Raw genomic sequence first — 20,485 nt, 5'->3', positions numbered from 1 at the left:
AGCACAGTGAAGATTTCTGGGCTACTTCCTAGTGCTATGATTTTAGGTAAACTGCTATTTCTATGAACCTTGATTTCCTCATCTTTCAAATGAAAGGCTTAGGCTAACTAGTTTTAAATTCCTTTTTTAAGCTTTTTTTTTTTCTTCAAAACTTATGCACAGATAGTTTTTAACATTCACCCTTACATGGCTCACTTCAACAATGAGATGATTCAGACCAGTTCCAATGATCTTGTGATGAAGAGAGAAGACTGTGGGAACTGATTGTAGTTCAAAACATAGCATTTTCACTCTTTTTGTTGTTTTTTGCTTACATTTTATTTTCTTTCTCATTTTTGCATATATTGGATTTAACATATTTCTACCATGTTTAAAATATATTGTATTACTTGCCATCTAAGGGAGGGGGTGGGGGGAAAAGGGAGAAAATTGGAATATAAGGTTTTGTGAGAAGTAATGCTGAAAAATTATCCATGCATATGTTTAAATTAAATTTAATTTAATTTAAAATTTTAAAATTTAATTAATTAATTTAATTTTTAAAAAATTTTACCCTTGCAAAACTTTGTATTCCAAACTTTTTTCTTCTTTCCTTTCCCCTACTCCCTCCCCTAGATGGCAAGTAATGCAATATATGTTAATCATGTGTAATTCTTCTATACATATTCTAGAATTATCAGGCTGCACAAGAACAATCAGATCAAAAAGGGAAACAAGTGAGAAAGAAAACAAAATGCAAGTAAACAATAACAAAAAAGTAAAAATATTATATTGAGATCCACACTCAGCCCTCTCTCTGGGTACAGATGGCTCTCTCCATCATAAGTCCATTGGAACTGGCCTGAATCACCTCTCTATTAGAAAGAGCCAGGTCACCACTGTGTACACTGTCATTTCACTTAGCATCAGTAAGTCTCTCCAAGTCTTTGTTTATTTTAAATTCTTATAAAATTATAGAAAAATAGGATTAAGAACCATATAGATCAAGGGTGGGGAAGCTTTTTTCCTGCCAAGGGCCATTTGTATATTTATAGCAATATTCTTAAGATTACAAAATTATCAACTTATAGAACTCAAGCAGTGGGAAGTTCACCTAGCTTTCAGTTCATCATTCCCTGCAGTTGATTGGCAAATAATTTTGCAGGCTGATAATCCCCCATTCCTGACATTAAAAAAATAGTATATTATTTAGCATTTGTATAGCATTTTTAAGACTTGTAAAATTCTTCAAAATATCTTGTCATTTTATCCTCACTACCATACAGAAGTAAGTACTATTATTAACATCTCCACATTATTGATAAGGAACAGAGAGAGAGAGAGAGAGAGAGAGAAAGAGAGAGAGAGAGAGAGAGAGAGAGAGAGAGAGAGAGAGAGAGAGAGAGAGAGAGATTAAATGATTTGTCAAGGTTATACAGGGCAGATGAGAATACATTGGATGGAGCATCAGGCCTGGAATCAGGATCTCTTGGGTCCCTTCCAGATCTAAATCCTATGTTTCTATGGAGAAAAACAAAACACAACAAAATAGGGGCCTTGGAGTCAGAAGGCTTCAGTTTGAATACTAATTCCAGGATTTATTAATGATTATAGGCAAATTATATAATGTTTCTGACTCTCAGTTTCTTCATCTCTAAAATGGGGAACCAGTGCATTCACTGCTACCCATCAGGCACTGATGTGAAGAGAATGCTTTTTATATAAGATGTCTCAAAAAGTCTTAGTGGCAGTATTTTAAAGGCAGCTGGGTGATACAAACTGCAGTCTGAATTGAAATCTGGCTTCAGACACTTACTAGATACACTCTGGGCAAGTGTCCTTTTCTGTAAAAGCCAGAGAACTAAATGGCAAACCACTTCAGTATCTTTGCCAGGGAAACCCCAATTGGGGTCATGAAGAGTTGAATATGCTCGCCAAATCTCAAAACTGCACTAAGACTTTTGAGATATCCCATATTTAAAGGCTAATAGCTGGCATTGATAGTATCTTGAGTTTTGCAAATGTCCAACAGAAATCATCTCATTTGATCCTCACAACAACTCGGGGAGGGGGTTTTAATTATCTCCATTGAACACAATCTCTGAATTCTGCTTAGACCATTTGTCTAATTACTACCTTCTCTCTTTAGGGAAAAAAAAAGAAATGATAGTCTTGAGGCAGCTGTGCAGTACATGCAGCAGAAGGATTTCCAGACAGAGGACCTAGTTCCATTTCAGGTTCTGCCACCTGTGTCACCTGGGTGACTTTAGGCAAGGAAATTAACCTCCACAGGTCTCAGTTTCTTCAACTACAAGATGACAGATTTGAACCAGATTTCTAAGGAATCTTCTGCTTCTATATTCTATGCTCCTATGCTTCTTTTGGGTCTGTCTAGTAAAAAAAAGAATCCCCCCAAACATTTTACAGATTAGAAAATGGGCCACTCTCCCTATTCTGATTTGCTCCAAGTCTCAGAATAGTGATCAGAGAGATATCAATTTATGGCAGTCAAGAAGAAGAGGGTGCAGATTTCACTCCTCTGATTAATAACCTTTCATGTACAATTATCCGTTTCCTGCTTTAAAAAGAATAGGTTATGAAATATTCGTGAGCACTGGAAAATTTTTTTGCTAGCTCACTTAGATGCTAAGCTCTAGTCACCCTCACCCTGAATTGTCTGAAGATCCCAATGAATGATTTTTAGGAGAGAACCATTTGAAAGGGCTTCAATTTCACTTCCTGTCCAGTCATGCACCCAGGCCATCTGACCATCTGCCTCACTGCTGTTGAACAGCTTCCCCTCTACTCCCTATGCTTTCTACCTTCCTAAAACAACCTGTCACCATTTCCCCATATGTGATGTCTTTCCCTATTAAGTTTCTCAAGAACAAAGATAGTCTCTTAACAAAATTCATCCCCAATGCTTAGAATAATCCCTGGCACAGAATAAATGCTTGAAAATTTTTTATCTTATTTTATTCCAAATTTTAAATAGCTCAGAGTTAAATTGAAATGGTATTTTAAAAAATAGATTTTTATTGATATATTTTATTTTTGCATTGGCTAAATTTTCCTCATGTACTTTTCCACTCATTTTCCCCTAAGAACCATCCTTGTAATAAAGAAATTTTCAAAAATAGAAAGAAAAGGAAAAAAAAAGTATATGTTTTTTTTTTAAAGCAAAACTTATCAATACATCAACATTATATAAAATGTTTATCACCCATGGATTACCCTCCCCACCTTTGCAAAAACACAGACTGAGGTGTCTTGTCATAGTTTTTTTATTGGGACCAAATTTGTTTTTTGTAATTTTGCAGCATTCATTTTCTATAGTTTGGGGGGAATTTTTCTTCTCATGTACCTTGTTCCAGTCATTGTATATACTGTTTTCCTAGTTCTGTGACTTCATTTTGCAAACTTTCTCCCTATCTCCCTAAACCTACTCAAGACAGGAAAAGCACATATCCCTTGTTCTTCTCTGACCAATGTAATGTGTTTATTTTCAGCCTTTTTAGTAGTGGGATTCAAGGAATATTTTACATATTTGATAATCCAAAATTTGGGGTAATGTTGTATTGTTTAGAAATGTGGGTCTGGAGTCAGAAAGACTTCTCTTTGTGAGTTCAAATCTGACTTTAGACACTTACTAGCTCTATGTCTCTAGGCAAGTCATTTAACCCATTTTGCTTCCATTTTCTCAACTGTAAAATTACTGAAGAAGGGAAAAGACAAATCATTCTAGTATTTTTGCTAAGAAAACCTTATATAGAGTCACAAAAAGCCAGGCACAATTGAAAAATGACTGAACAATACAATCCACAGTTTAGTGGAAAAAAACTGTTCTCAGAGTAAGTATACCTAGTCAAATGACTCCCAGTCTGACACCGATTGGATATCTTTGGAGGCTTACTCTAGTCTTACTATAAAGTAAGATGATAATATTTGCAGAATGGTTCATACTGGGATAGTAGGAAAAGTTATTTATTCTTTTTTTTGGATCTGACCTTTATTTCTGATGTCATAGAAAACTTTCAATAAGGAAACTCCCACTACTAATGCAATATCTATGATTTTGTAGTCTTACAGTATTGCCTTTAAAATCCTAAAAGATGATGTATAGTATTGCACTCACTATACCAGCAAATTTAGAAAACTCAGCAATGGCCACTGGATTGGAAAAGATCAATTTACACCCCAATCTTAAAGAAGAACAATGAACAAGAATATTCATATTACCAAACAATTATTTTCATTATACCAGCAAGATTACACTTAAGTTTCTGCAGTCTAGGCTTCAGCATTTTGTGAACCAAAAATTACCAAAAGAACAGATTGATTTTTGGAGAAGAAGAGGAATAAAGACCAAATTGCCAACATTCCCTAGATTATGGAGATAGCAAATGAGATCCAGAAAAAAATCTACTTTTGCTTTGTTGATTATACTAAAGATTTTGACTGTATGGATTACAACAAAACATGATAAATCTTCAAAAAGATGGGAGTACCAGACCATCTTAATTTATCTCCTAAGGAACCTGTAATGTGGGCCACAGTTAGAACTGTGCATGGGACAACTGATTGGTTTAAGACTGGAAAAGGAGTACAAGAAGGCTGTATATTTCTTTCTATTTATTTATTATTATTTGTTAGTTATATTTATTAAACTTACATGAAGAGTGCATCATATGAAATGCCATGCTGGATGAAATCAAAAGCTGGAATTAAGGTTGACAGGAAAATAATCAGCCATTTCAGATATAGAAATGATACCACTGTAATGGCAGAAAGAGAAAAAGAAGTAAAGAAGCCTCTTGGGGGAGAATGTAAAAGTTTAACATTAAAAAAAAAAACAAAACAACAACAACAACTAAGATCTTGGCAACTGGTGCTATCACTTCCTGGCAAATTAGAAGGAGAATAAATAGAAGCAGTGTCAGATTTTATATTTTTGGGCTCAAAGATCACTGCAGACAGCACAACCACCATGAAATTAAAAGATGTTTGCTCCTTGGAAAGAAAGCTATGGCAAATATGGACAGCATACTAATAAGAAAAAGCATCACCTTAATTAAAAAAAGTCTGTATAATCAAAGCTATGGTTTTCCCAGTGGCAAAATGTGGCTGTGAGAGTTGGATTTTAAGGAAAGCTGAGTGCCACAGAATCAGCGCTTTTGAACTGTGGAGCTGGGGAAGGCTTTTGAGAGTCCCTTGCACCGAGAGCCAATCAGTCCATACTTAAAGAAATTAATTCAGAGTATTCTCTGGGAGGTCAAACACTGAAGCTGAAGTTTTGGCCATATAATGAGAAGATGGGACTTCCTGGAAAAGACCCTAATGGGGAGAAAGATTGAAGGCACCAGGAAAGGGAATGGAAAAGGATGAGATGGATAGATGATACCATGGAAACAATGAACATGAAACTGGAGAGATTTCTAGAGATAGTGAGAGATAGAAAGGCTGGGCGTGTTAAACCACAACTGTATTGCTTGGGAACTGAAAAAAGAAGAGAATTAGTATGGTCATAATAGAACCCAGCTGACTCAGGAGCCAGCCAGCTAACTTTCTTAGTGAGTCAAATGCTTGTAAACAGAGGTGATGATGTATAATAAAAAGCATACCAGGCTTGAAGTCAGGAAGATATGGATTCAAATTCTATCTTGGGAACTCACTAGTTAGCTGTTTCAGTTTCCTTTAAATTTCAGCAAACAAGGTGATGCAGGCCAGTTTGAATGATCTTGTGATGGAGAGAGCCATTTGCACCCACAGAGATGACTGTGGGGGCTGACTATGGCTCACAACATAATATTTTCATTTTTTTGTTGTTTGCTTACATTTTGTTTTCTTTTTTTTCCTTTTGATCTAATTTTTCTTGTACAGAAGGATTATTGTGAAAATATGTACAAAAGAACTGTACATGTTTAACTCAGATTGGATTACTTGCCATCTAAGGGAGAGGGTGGGGAGGAAGGGAGAGAAAAAATTTGGAACACAAGATTTTTTCAAGGGTGAATGTTGAAAACTATCTATACATATGTTTTGAAAATAAAATAATAAAATTTCTTGAAAATAAGTGAGGCTATATCCCATGGGAGAAAAGAAAGAATAATGCTATTAGGGCCTGTTTTTTTCTCTGCCCTTTGATCTCCACATTCCCTGTGAACTTCCTGCCCCCTTGGTGTTTTTGTCTTACAGGTGCTTGTCATGCAATCCACAGCTTTCCTTGTTGGTCTTCTTCTCTGCATGCTCTGGTTTTCACTTGAGCCTTTTATTCCAACTCAGCTCAGCTCAGTGCAATCTCTCTAAAGTAATCTTGCCTCTGCTCTTCCACTTCTTGCCAACTATTCCTCTCCTGCTGCCACCTATGCCATGGTGTAATACCCTGTTGGGAAAATTTCAGGTACTGGAAGCACAGTAGCCACACCCCCAAGTCGTCATTTTCTTCCTTTTCTAGATTTTATCAAGTACATAAAACAGAAAGCTAACTTTTTACTCTTGCCAAAAAAAGGGAGGGGTGGAAAAGAAGCAAAGAACTCAGGCTGGTCACCTGCAAGGAAAGATGAACTAAGTAAGGTCTTTTCTGGAGATATCAATAAGTAGGCACAGATAAGTTTCTTTTGTTGAAGAATGAAAGCCAGGTTCATGAGAAAATCGCATGGGAAATTTTGACTATACTGTGAAGCTATGTAGAAATTTCCTAAGAGAGTACAAGGTACTGAACTATTCTCTCATGGAAAGAGTTGGGAATTTTGCTTCATAGTAGAATAGAGAAAGAAAAGAAGGATAAAGTTTGGGGGGATTTGTTTTTCCCCAGTTAAAGGCTAATAAGATGATCATAGATTTAGAGTTTGAAGGGACCTTTGAGACCTTCTTGTTCCACATCCTCCCTTTCCAGATGAGGAACTATGGCTCAAATTGCTTAAATTTGAGATTATATGAATAGTAAATAGCAGGACTGGAATTTGAACTCAGGTCTTCTGAAATAAGATCCAAGACTTTTCCCACTCTACTTAGCTTCTTTTTAATACCTCTATATGCCTAGTGATATGCCTGTTATTCCTACTCTAAATCTGGTATCTTTAAAAAATAGACAACTACTAATCTGTAATTGCTATGTATTATCTTATTTAAAAATCACATGTAATCTAGATTCCACTTATTTACATTAAGTCTGTGCATTTGGATCAAGTGACCACGGCCAAGGGACAATCCATTCAGTAACAGTTTTTTTTTTGAATTGTAGACTTGGTGACTAGGAGGAAATAAAGGCCTTCACAATTCAAATCTGTACTTTAGTAGCATCTGATATTTAAATTAGGAATTTTCTGATATTTAAATAGTGTTTAAAGGTTTGCAAAAAACATAATATATATTATCCAATCCAAGAAGCATTTATTAAATGCCTATAAGTAAAGGACTGTGCTAGGTGCTGGGGGTGGAGCATGGAGAATATAAAGACAGAAAACTAGCCCCAACCTCCAGGAACTTAAGAGTTTGAGCTTTATAACAACTCTATAAGGTAGGTAGTATAGAAATCATTAGTGTTTTGGTCCTTGTTGCTGTTGTTTAAAAGTCACATAAAGGGACACATTGGTACACTGTTGGGGCAGCTGTAAACCAGTAGTCATCATGCAATGCAATTTGGAACTATTCTCCCACAATTACTAACCTGTGAATACCTTTTGACTGAGGTCCCAAAGTAATAAAAATGAGAGGCAAAGGTCCTGTATGTACAAAAATATGCATAATATCTCTTTTTGTATGTCAAATAAAGAACAGGAAACTAAAGGATGGAGCACATCACTTGAGAATGGTTTAACAAATTGTGGCATATGAATATAAGGGAATACTATTGTGCTTTAAGAAATGATGAAAGAGATGAGAAGACTTAAATGAACCATGCAGGGTGAAGTGAGCAGAATCAGGAGAACAATTTATATTGTAACAACACTACTGTAAAAATGAATGATTTTTGAAAGACTGAAGAATTATGAATAATGCAACAATCAAACATGATTCCAGAGGACCAATGATGAAGAATGCTGCCTGTCTCCAAATAAAGAGGTGAGTGATATATGTATAAAGAGACAGATATTTTTGTAATAGCTAATGTTGGAATTTTTTTTGCTGGACTATGCTTATTTGTTGCAAGAGGGATATGGGAAGGTATTAGAAGAAGCAAAAAATGTTTGATGATTTAAAAAAAAAATTTAAAGCCAAATTAATAAACAAATGAGATTTTTGTTTATTTAGGCTTTGACCCACGTGGACATTGTATTTTTATCTCTCTCTTCCTCCTTTCCTTTTCTCTGTCCCTTCCATTTTCTGCTACCTTCTTTCTTAACTCAGCATGTACAGAGATGAATTATATGGTTCTTTGTTGTGTTTTGGTAAAATGAATTTTGTGTTTCTTTTCCTTAATTTTTAAAGTGGGGGGATGAAATGTTTTACACCTCTCTCTACACAAAACAAAAACATCACACATTGATTTTCATTTATGTGAACTTTACTTTACTTTCAATGGTTCAGGGGCCCCAGATAGAAAAGATATTCCTTATCTCTACACTTACAACTTTTACACTTTTAAAGATTTTTCAGTCAACAGAAATCCACTTTTTTCCCTTCCATCTACCTCTCCCTCAATTGAGAAAAAACAAAAATCTTGTTATAATTGTGTATAATCATTTGTCACATGCTGTTGTCCCTGGAATCTAGATCAAAGTAGAAGACAGATTAAAATAGGTGGATACTACTAGGTCCAGAGATAGAAGACCAGGTTTCAAATCTTGATCTTCAAATTTACTACTTGTAACCTCGTTGGACCTCACTTTGTTCACTTGTAAAATGAGGGGAATGGCCTCCTGAGATCACTTCCAGCTGAACATCTATGATTTTGTTAATCTTACATCATTGCATTAACTAAGTCCTTTGGACAAGATCTACAACAGACTACCCCTTTCTATTAATAAGTTGGGAGCTTGGAACCCAGATATTCTAGCTTCAAATTCAAAAAGTTTCATTTAACTTGACCAGAACAGCCTTAATCTGGAAGGAGGCTTATGACACTTCAGGGCATGTAGCAAAGTTCTTTAATTTTTCACAAGATGTCATGGTGACATAAAATATACTTAACCATAAAACCTTCCTTTGAATTTTATTCTTCCTTCAAAATGCAGGATGATAGAACCCCAAACTTTCTGTATCACAGGGTTATTTCCTCCTTGTCCTCTCTTTTCATAATTAGCAACAAGGATTCCTATTTATCTATCTGTCCAGTTCACAAAACATATTCCTCATATCTCTATGAGGGAATTATTTGAATACTCATTTTACTGAAGAAGTTCAGAAAAATAAAGCAAATCACCTGTGGTTATATAGCTAGTAAGTGGAAAAGCCAGCACTTGAATCTAACTTCTGATTTTAAGTCCTGTGCTCCTTCAATTATTCCATACTATCCTTCTTAATTCTTTATAGAATTAGTTAAAAGTTCTAACTGTGGGAATAGGGATAGGAATACACACACACACACACACACACACACACACACACACACACATATATGTATGGTATCCCTGGTTACCTTGAAGATTCAGCTCAAATATTTATCATTTTCCTCACAAAGGCTTCTTGGTCTCCCAACTGCTAGAAAGAACATTACCCTTTCCAAATACTTTGCATTAATTTTTTATATATAGTCTCTATATACCCTTTATGAATATATGCTACTTCCCCTGTTAGAAAATAACCTTCTTGAGAGTATTAACCAACTGTAGCAAGGAACACACGGGGAGTACAGGTTGGAGTCCAAATAATAAATTACATTATCTCAAGGTGGGGTTTCAATCTGGATACAGCCAAGGCCTCCTGAACACTCCAGGTCCAGTGTTTCTGGTAAACATGGCAACTCAAGAAGACAAGTTCAGGGGGTTCCTTAACAAGAGCATGCACAGTTTACTTTTGTGTTTTTATCTCCAGTGCTTGTGAAGAAACTTGTATCAGTGGATAGAAAGCCCCTCCCTACCTCTGATCTGGTACATACTGGCCATGTACATAATCCTGGACAAATCATTTATTCTCAGTAATTTAGACAACTCGTTTAGAATCTAAACAGAAAAGATACTGACCTGCATTGGTAGAATCACAAAAAAACTTACTATTTGTAAAAAGACTTTAGGAGAAAAAACAACCCTCAACTTTAATTACCTCCATGGCCTATTTAAGAATCTGTTTCTTGCTAACAACAACACAACAGTTTTCCCCTTGCCTCATGGGACCAACTCAGTTCCCAGAGGTGAAACCATTTCAGTGCCAGAGATAATTCCTCAGCACTGTGCTTTGCATCTTCAAGGAAAGGCTTCATCTTATTCACGAGCTTAATGAACATGCAACAGTGGGAGCATGTTCAGGGTTGTCAGAGCAAACATACAGCAGGAGGCTTGTTCAACACGGTTGAGTCTGACTGGCAAACAGCTTGTTGCTGCTGTCTTAATGATGAAGGGGACAATTCCCTTCACTCTCCCCCTGCAAGGGGACCGGCTCTGCAGCTGTCACAGGGAAGGCCTTGCAAGCTTAATTAACCAGGTGGAATGGGCCCTGTTTCCAGCATTGCTTTGGCTCTGAATGGAAGAGAGAAGGGGGTGGGGGAAGGAGAAGGGAAGGGTAGAACTAGGAGAGTTGTACGGACAGAGTGGAAAATCAACAAGATTGGGGTCTCAGAATGATCACACAAAATACACTCAAAACCTCTCGGTCTCCACAGAGACACAGGCACGGGATTTTTATTTTAAAGGAAGCATCGGAAGATGCAAAGTATCTAATTTGCTTTCCACCCAGTCAAAATACAATATAGTAAATGCATATATGAGAAAATTGCAAGGAGCAGACAAAAAGGGATTTTTACATGACTCTCTCTGTCAATGGATCCCTTATGACTTCAATCTTCAAAGCTCCTTGAATTTATTTTTCTTTAAAGCAAAATTACATGGAAAAACTCATTTAGTATAAGATAAACCAGGTACTCCTAGCTTCTGGCCCATTCAGATAGTTGGCTAGGTGATCATTGTACTCAGGTCACCAACCAGATGGGACTTGAGAGTGAGAATGAGAATAGTGGGGAAAGAGCTATAAGAAAATATTAGATATTGAATATATAAATATATGCCATATTGCAGTATATTATAGTAGCTTTATATGCTACTTGTATATAGATATACGGATACTCAAATGCCACACAGTCTCTATCACTCAAGAGTTTACAGGCTAAAAGCTGTCAAGTATCAATTAAAACAATTTAATTCAAGGAACATATATAGGCACCTATTATGTACATGGCCTTATATATATATATATATATATATATGTATATATATATATATATATATATATATATTACTAGACATACAAAGATAGCTATTAACAATAACACTTTACATTTTTATAGTACTTCAAGCACTATACAAAATGCTTTCCTTACAACAACCAATAAAACAAGTGGCAAACTGCTATTAACTCCATTTCATAGATTAAGAAACTGAGGTTTAAGCACAATGAAGGTGGAAATGTGTTTAAAAGAATTATATATGGTTAATCTATGTTGGATTACTTGCTGTCTAGGGGAGGGAGGAAAGAAGAAGGGAGGGATAAAAATTTGGAACAGAAGGTTTTGCAAGGGTGAATGTTGAAAATTACCTTTGCATGTATTTTGAAAAATAAAAAGCTGTTATAAAATATAAATTAATAAAAATTTAAAAAAGAAACAGAGAGATATAAAGTGGTTTATCTAGTACTATATAACTAGTATGTATCAGAGTCAAGAAAGAAATCCTTGATTCTTACTAAAATTCTATGCTGTTTTCTAGGTATTTATGATAAAAGAAAGACAGGGATACAGAGAACTATCATGTCAGGAAGCATAATAAAATATGATAGAGATATTCTTATAAATTGTTATGAAAAATTTAAGGGTGGGATTTAGAGCCCCCAAAAGATTCAAGTTCTAGATCTAGAACTTAAAGACCTTATGTATGACCTGGGGAAGTCACTTAAAAAAATCTCCATGCCTCAGTTTCCCCATTTATAAAATGAGGGGATTGGGGTAGATGTTTTTCTAAGTACTTTTCTAGTTATATTAGTATTCTACATTAGCATCTTATTGTTTTGTTTAGTCATTTTCAGTCATGTCTATCCAATTCTTTATAACCCTTGCTGAAATTTTCTTGGCAAAGATATTGAGGTGGAGAGGTGGGTTACCAGTTCTTTCTCCAGCCCTTTTAAGAGATGAGGAAACTGAGGCAAATGGAATTAAGTGATTTGCCCAGAGTCACATGGCTATAGGATGAACTCAGGAAGATGAGTCTTCTTGATTCCAGGCTGAGCATTTCATAAGATACACAATGTTGAAAAGTGACTCTGGTCTAGACCTGTGATTTTACTGGTATAGAGAATTCCTAATGAGGAAATCCTCTGGCAATCAGCAACTGTTCTGCAATTTAAGTCTTATAGTTATGCTGGGCATTGAAGGATTAAGTAAATTGCTTAGGATCATGTAACTTGTGTGCATCAGAGATAAAACTTGAAGCTAGAGCTTACTGACTTCAGGGCAGTTCTGACTCCAGGCATCACACTGTAGCTAGTAAAAAATACCGTAGCTCAACAGCCAAAATATGCCATGTGCTAAAAACAGTGACTGGTCTAGGCAAGAGCACAAGGTAGCAAGGAGGTAACAAGATTTATGTAGCATATAAATCTTTTGCATTTGCTTATGAAAGCGTGAAAACAGTCTGTACTCATTTATAAAGGGATGACAGTCAATTTGCAATATATTCCTAAAGCACTGAGCAGATAACAAACTCAACATGAATCAACAATGTGATAGGGCAACCAAAAAAAAAAAAAAAAAAGGACAAATGCTAGTTAGTTTAGATTGAATAAATAGAATCCTAATATTCAGAGTGAGAAAATAGTCTTTCTTAAGAGATAAGTTCCTCATCAATGTTTTCAGGCTAACATTCTTCAATTCTCAACTTGATATGAGATCTTACAGAACGGATTTTTATGTTAGAATATTTTTTTTATTTTCCCTAGTTATATGTAAAATGATTTTTACATTTGTTTTTAAAACGTAGAGTTCTAGATTCTCTCCCTTCTTCCCCCCCACCACAATGAGAAGGTACATGTGAAGTTATGTGAAGTTGAAAAAAATATAGTTTCTGTATTCAGATACAATCAGTTCTTTCTCTTTCATCATAAGTCTTTCAGAGTAGTCTTGGATCATAGTATTGCTGAGAATTGAGAAGTCATTCACAGCTGATCATCCCACAACTTAGTTACTACTATGTTCACTTTGCTTGAGCTCAAAGAGGCCTTTTTTAGGTTTTTCTGATAATGTCCTGCTCATCATTTCTTATAAAACAATAATATTCCATTATGATCACATACCATAATTTATTTAGGCATTCCCCAATTAATGAGCATCCATTGAAGGGATTTTTGTTGGGCTGAATGGTCTATGAGTCTAGTCTAACTTGGAAATTCACTGTAGGAAGTCAAGGTCATTATAATTTTCGTCTAGTGAGGATGTTTCTCTTAGAACATTAGATTTGTGTTCATTCTAAAACAAAAAAGATGTATTTTTTGTAAGTGTGGATTTATTTTATTTTACTATATTGTTATAAAGGTTTCTTTCTGTAAATAAATTGGAGAGAGGTTATAGGGAAAGAGGCATTAATAATAGTGATAACCCTTCCCCTCCAAGAATGCCATTATAACAATTTTTCAAATGCACAAAAGAGGATAGAAGGAAGTTCAGAAGAGACACAGATAAGTAAAAATTTTGAAAGTAACATATAAAATTTATTAAATGATTTTTAAAAGAATAAGTAGGAAAAAATGGAGATTCATACTTGGTTATAGAATACTCTTATGTTGTGTATATGAAAATACTCTTTAATTTGGTATCAAAGTATAAAATAAAAAATATTGTGTTATGCTGTCTTCAATAAAAAGGATACAGTGAATTTAAATGAGTGAAATTAATTCTTTCACATATCTTCAGATGATTTCTATCAAGAAGGGAAAAAATACATTCTCATTTACTCTAGAAATGTCATGGCTTCAGCACTCACTTAGCAAGACTTGGTCCTTATACTGTATGGTACCCTTCAGAATCAAAGGAGGTGTTATCAGTCATTTTTAAGATTTGATTATTCAAGAAATCCTAGAGAAGATAATCATTATGAAGGGAATGAAGAAAGAAGTGGTGAGTGGTAGTAAAGGTGGATTGAGTGACTTAAGAGTTTTTCTAAGTACAAGATTCAGCCTATTAATGGTAAGATTCCATTAGAGACTAAAAGGTGCTCTCAAACATTTTCCCTTGATCTCCGCATTTGATCTATACTGCAGAAGTGCTTGAGATGAGAGGGGAACATATAATATTAAGGGAATCTCTACCTACTTCATATATATATATATATATATATATATATATATATATATATATATATATATTTTTTTTTTTTTTTTTTTGATTTGGAAAATTACTGGGTTGGTGAATAAAGTCATTTGGGAATGGATTGACACATCCTTTCTAGGAGAATTGTCAATAACTAACTTGATTATGGTTCCAGAAATGGAAAATGGAGCTGGAGGAGGGGGGCAAAGCAAACTCCATCAAGGGAGCTAGGGAGAAGATGATGGCTCTGGGACAGACTCACCCAGACCAACAGGACCCAGAGAGATGAAAGGACAAAGTCCTCAGGGCATGGATTCTGGCCTAGTGGCAAGTCAGCTGGAGGGAAGGTGGGGGGAGGTAGGAAATGGAGATAGCTCCTCCTGTTTATCTAGGGAAGTGGCAGAAAAATCGAAAAGGAATGATTTTCTCTCCTCTGTCTCTACAAGTTCCCTTCATCAGGAAAAAAATTTTTTTTTTTTTTACCCAAGCCAAATGTTTTATAGTGGCTAATAGGTGAGGTTCATATTTTAATTCCTGGTTGCAATTCTATCCTGGAGGCTATTTGACATGCTGAGCTAGATTATTGCTAAACTGTAGGCTCCAAGAAGGCAGGGACTGTGTGTTTTTAAGTGTTTATACCTGCACCAGTTCCTGGAACCACGCTCATAGTTCCAGGCCTATAGCCACAAATGGGAGTATTAATGATGAGGGACAGGGAGACAGCAGGCCATTTTCTGGAGTCCCCCTCCCCCCAGCCCATCTTCCTGCCTCCGTGACTTATGAATACTTCTTAGGTTTCTTGGAGGGAAGTAGTTCTCTCTCACGCTTTCAAGTCTGAAGAGAATTATACTGGTTCAATAATAGGCATACTTTCCATTCATTATTCCCCTCCCACGATAACTATTAGAAGGGAAATTGTAATTCTGGTGCACTTTTCCAAGTGCCTATATATCAGAAGAAAGTGCTGAACCAACAGATGGATGTTGTACAAATCTGGGCAAGGCACTTGAGTGCTCCCTTTCTGTTAGCGGCCATCAGAGTCTCTCTCCCTTCGGTGCCATGTAAGTTGTTTGATATCTCATAAAATAAATATCTCTGTGCCAGGGAGAGCCAAAATTTTGCAAAAAGCATCTGAGGGGTTATTAAAAATAATAGTAATAATAGAGCACATGGAAAGAATGATCACAAAATCATTGAAAATGCATATTGTAACTATGTATACATACATATATTGGATTCAACATATACTTTAACATGTTTAACATGTATTGGATTACGAGCCATATGGGGAGGAGGGCAAAGAAGGAGGGGAAAATTTGTACCACAAGGTTTTGCAAGGGTCAATGTTGAAAAAAGTATACATGCATATGTTCTGAAAAGAAAAAAAATGCATACTGAAAAATGACGAGGAATAAGTCTGGTCCAAAAAAGTGCCTCTCCCAACTCCTTTGCAGAGATGGGGGAAGAGGATCTCTAGGCATGGAATATAACCTATAATGTTAGAATTTTTTTCAATGTTTTGATCAGTTTTGCTGAATTTTTCTCTTTTTTCTTTAGATTTTTTTTTTTTTTTTTTTTTTTTTTTTTGCTATAAGGGAGGCTTTTGGAGGCAGAAAGAGGAAGGATATGGGGAAATTGAGGTGATGTAAAAACAAAATATATTAATAAAATCTGTAGAAGGTACGCTTCATTGTGACCCCACTTCCTTCCTGAGGCGCCTATGTTGCCTACTCTTATTCTAGGTTCTGCATTTAGCCATTTTTAGAGGCAAAAACCGAATATAGAATTTAGGGTGAAGCTGCATTTTGGAAAAGCTGGTGAGATGGGGGCCTATTTCTGTTAGGAAAAAGAATGCACAATCTAGCAAAGCAGGGAAAAGCCATGGCCTGGAGTACCCCACTTGTGCCTCTCCCCTAGAGACACGGGACACGGAGAAGATGCTTCCTGTTGGGTGAGTAACTTCTTTCTGCTCCTTCTCCTTCCCCTCCCCCATCTCTACTCATGTGAGAGAAGAAAACAAGTTAGTTCCTGGTGAGCGTTTCTAGTCTGCGTCTATGGCCCAGCCGCTCCTGGCGGAGGAAGCCAAGGGGTGCTCCTCAGGCTCAGCGGTCCCGAGGGCCACGGGACTATCCCGGAGCTGCTCTCCTCAGAAGGGGCCGCATTTACTCCCTGAGACATCACCGTTAGGAGCAGCTGGAGTCTCTCCAGCAGTCATCCTCCTCCTGCCTCGGCCAGGAAGGAATAAAAATGGGATTTCAGTACCCAGGCCCGTGGAAGGAGCATTCGAGGCAGAAAATTGAGTTTGTGTCCTGACTCAGGCACGTGTGATTTGTGGGGTGAAGGCACTGAAGCATTTCATTCCCATTAAGGATTAGTACTTGGGAAGCTGATGGGAGGGGATCAAAGGCACGGAAACAGGGCTGTTTCTTTGACTTTCTCCCCCCTCCCACTGCCAGCTCAAAAATGAGTTTCCCAACCGTGCTTCAGACACGGATGGCAAAAGCTAGAGGCTAAATGAGATAATGTGTGAAAGTTTTTTATAAAGTAAACATGACCGCCTAAATGTAAATTAACAAATAATTATTTATTAAAATAAATACATATTTATTATTAATAAAATTAATATCGTGAATAAATTTATTGATTAATCATTTATAAAATTGATAAATAACAAGAGTAATGATGAACATAGCCACTCCAATGCATTAATGGATTTCTAGGAAATTGAGAAGTTTAACTCTCCAGACACACATACACACACACACACACACGCTGCCCATCAGTCTGTCTGTCAGAACTTAAATGATAGGTTTTACACAGATGGTACTGAGCAGCACGGACCGATGCTAGGAAATGTTCGTTCGTTTCACAAGGGGGAACGGGGGTCTTCTGGTTTGTTTTGTCTGCCCCGGCTCACGCGGACGCAGGTGAAAGCCGAGGTGCTTGGCTGAAGGGGACTGAAGAGCCATTACAAGTTTTACGGGGTCCCCCGCACTCCCCCTCCTGCCTCTCCCCCGATAATGCAGGCCACCGTGACACAGCAGAACCTGCACCATTATAACCCCTCACGTCCTCCGCCAATTTCCGGGGCCGCAGGACCGGGGGTCAGCTTTCCCAAGGAGCCCCCTCGCTCTCCGCAGCCCAGGCCCGGGGCCCGTGTGGTATGATTTAACCACATCAGAGAAAACACCACACACACTGGGAGGGCTGCTCCTCTGGGCCGGGAGGCAACCAGTGGTGCACATGCGGATTTATCCCGGACGGGAGCAAAGGGGCACGGACCCCTCCCGGGAGAGCGGCCGAAAGCGCCCTTAGCTCCTCAGGACAGCGCCGCCCTCCCCAAAGCAGCAGCATCTCTCTCAGAGGGGAGGTTCAAAGTTTGAGGAGGCGGCCGGAGCCAAGAGCCTCCCTAAGCATCAGCAGGTCCGAGTGCATCAGTTCTTACTCTTTCCGCAGACGCGGAGAATGAAAGCAGCCTCGGTGGCCGGAAAGACCCGGCGCGGATGCCGGGCTCCCCCGGGCTCCCCCAGGCTCCGGGATGCTAAGCAGGTGGGGCAGCTCCCCTCCTCATCCCCCGTCTCACTGCCAGCCCCGAGTCCTCCCGGGAGACTCCTTACCTTTGTGATGACCATACAGAACGGCTCCAGGGACAGGGCCGCGGGGGAGCGGGGGCCGCGCGCTCTTCAGTGGGTGCTGGTGTCTGATTCTTCCCACCAAGGCATAGGAGTCCAGCCTTCCTCCCGTGCCGGTCCCTTTGTCGCTCTCCTGCCTCACCCTCTCCGGAGCCAGAGACGGTATCCGCCGCTGAGGGAGCCTCGCTCATTCATAAAGCACGCCTTTCTGCTGCCGGGGGGCAGGACGGATCTGGGAGGGTCCAGCAGAGAAAGCACCTGAAAACAATCCTCGGGCAGTCCGCGCCCCGCGCCCGCGCTCTCTCACGCGCGCACACACGGAGGCACTGCAATGTACACTAGCGGCAGACTCGGGGTGGGTGGAGAAACCCGGAGAGAGGAGGAGAGAAAAGAAGAGATTCCCTTCCTTTTGTGTGAACGGCAGAAACGGGAGCCCCGGCGGGGACAAGCTGCATATTCATGAGCGGAGGGCGGGGACCGGAAGGCACCTAGCCCAAGTCCCCTTCTACCTCAAACAACCTGTCCCCGGCCTCGGAGGACGGGGGCCGACCTCGGCCGCCCAGGCTCCTCTTCCATCCTGAGTCCGAGCGGCCCGCCCACGCCCCCCAGGGAGAGGAGGGCCCGCCGAGCCCCCGGCTGTGGAGCGGCTGCTGCAGCCGCAGGGAGAGGCAGGGCTGGGAGCATCCCCGCGGCTCTGCTGCGCGAGCCCTGCGGCCCACGCGGGGCCTCTGGGGAAAGTTCTCTTCGGGGTCCGGGCCGGGGGGGCTGGAGAAATCAGGGGAGGCTATGGGCCGAGCCGCGGACTCCACCGTCCGCAGTAGTGCTTCTCCGGGGATCGCGGTCATCCTCCTTCCAATACCTCCCTTCCCCACCCCATCCCCAACCCTCTGCACATCCAGGGGGGCAGATTCCCGCTTCCCGCTGCTGTCTTCCGAAGCCCGGAGCTTCGGAGGAGAGGCGTGTGGTCAGGGCTGTGAGTTCCTTGATCTAAGAGGAAAATCCCCATACTGATCAGGTCTGCGCTTTCCCGGTCATTTCCAGCCTGGGAGAGAGAGATTAAGTGACCAGATCCAGGTCACACAGCCAGAGGCGCATATATATATATACACACACACACACACTATATATATATATATATACACACACAAGTCTTTCTGGTTGCAAGGCCAGTTCTCTGTCCTGCACCGTGCTGCTGAACACGTGACAAGTGATTAATGTTTGCTAGATTTCAATTTGGAAAATCTCATAATTAGCATACTCAGAACCACTAGGCCCACTCTGAGAACTGGGTAGTTTGTTTTCATAAACAAAAGGACATTTCTATCATTAGTTTAAAAAAATAAAATGCAAGTCTATGATATTTCAATATCTATGTTTGTTTTTCCTTTAATTATGATCTATGGATATTTAGCCTATGATTTCTTTCACATTAAGGAGATTTTCAGTCTTAACAGCTTCACTACCCCTCCCTAATCTTTATATATAAAATATTGAAATTATATATAAATATTGAAATTATATGCAAAGTATTGAAATTATATATAAATATTGAAATTATATGCAAAGTATTGAAATTATATGCAAAGTATTGAAATTATATATAAATATTGAAATTATATATAAATATTGAAATTGTAGCCATCAGATTTATTAATATCCTGTTCTCTTTGGGCCCCTGGGCCACTATAAGCTTTTTATGTCTGAGATGAATGAAATATTTTGACAGAGAGACAGAGAGATACACATTCACACAGAGAGAAAAAGACAGAGACACACTGAGAGAGACAGAGAGAGAGAGACAGAGACAGTCAGAGAAAGAGATAGGAATTCAGACAGAGACAGACAGGGACTCAGACAGAGAAAGAGATAGGAATTCAGACAGAGACAGACAGGGACTCAGAGAGATGAAGAGATGGAGAGAGAGAAAGAAAAGGGAGAGAGAGCCAGCACTATAAGAGGGAGTACTAGAAAACACTCTCAAGGGATGGCCTCTGGGTTGTTTTTTGTTTTGTGCTGTTTGTTTTTCAGGAAAATAGGAGATCTCTTCATCCCTGAGAAGGAAGGATGAGAATGGGTACAGGGAGGGGAGTTTTATATAACAAATAGTATGCTAAACCTGGATGGTGACCAGCTGTATGATCCTGGACAATGTGCTTAGCTGCTGGGGTCCTGCTTTCTTTTCTGTAATGTAAAAGGGTTGGGCCATGTGACACCATGTGATTCAATGGAAAGATTGGAGACTTTGGATTGGGTTTGGAGTTTGACTGTGTGACCTCAGACAAGCGACTAAACTTTCTCTGGGCCTCAGTTTCCCAGTAAAGTGTAATTAAAAAAAAAAGTTTTTCAGTAAAATGAGAGGATTGTATTAGATGAACTCTAAAGTTCCTTCTAGATTTAAATCTGTAATTATTTGACCCTCCCAGCT

General features: G+C 38.7%; 1 protein-coding gene across 1 annotated transcript in view; it reads right to left on the bottom strand.

The window, feature by feature from the left end:
- Window positions 1-18,511, bottom strand: part of CORO2A (coronin 2A) — a 161,443-nt gene extending 142,932 nt beyond the window's left edge. Inside the window, exon 1 of the mRNA XM_074280057.1 lies at window positions 18,046-18,511. Within this exon, the coding sequence (XP_074136158.1) occupies window positions 18,046-18,060 (15 nt within the window). The 5' untranslated portion in view covers window positions 18,061-18,511. The remainder of the gene's footprint in view (window positions 1-18,045) is intronic.
- Window positions 18,512-20,485: the final 1,974 nt, after the last annotated feature.

The sequence above is a fragment of the Sminthopsis crassicaudata genome, chromosome 1, assembly GCF_048593235.1.
Source record: "Sminthopsis crassicaudata isolate SCR6 chromosome 1, ASM4859323v1, whole genome shotgun sequence".
Classification (NCBI taxonomy): Eukaryota; Metazoa; Chordata; class Mammalia; order Dasyuromorphia; family Dasyuridae; genus Sminthopsis; species Sminthopsis crassicaudata.
This window is presented reverse-complemented; position numbering and strand designations above follow the sequence as displayed.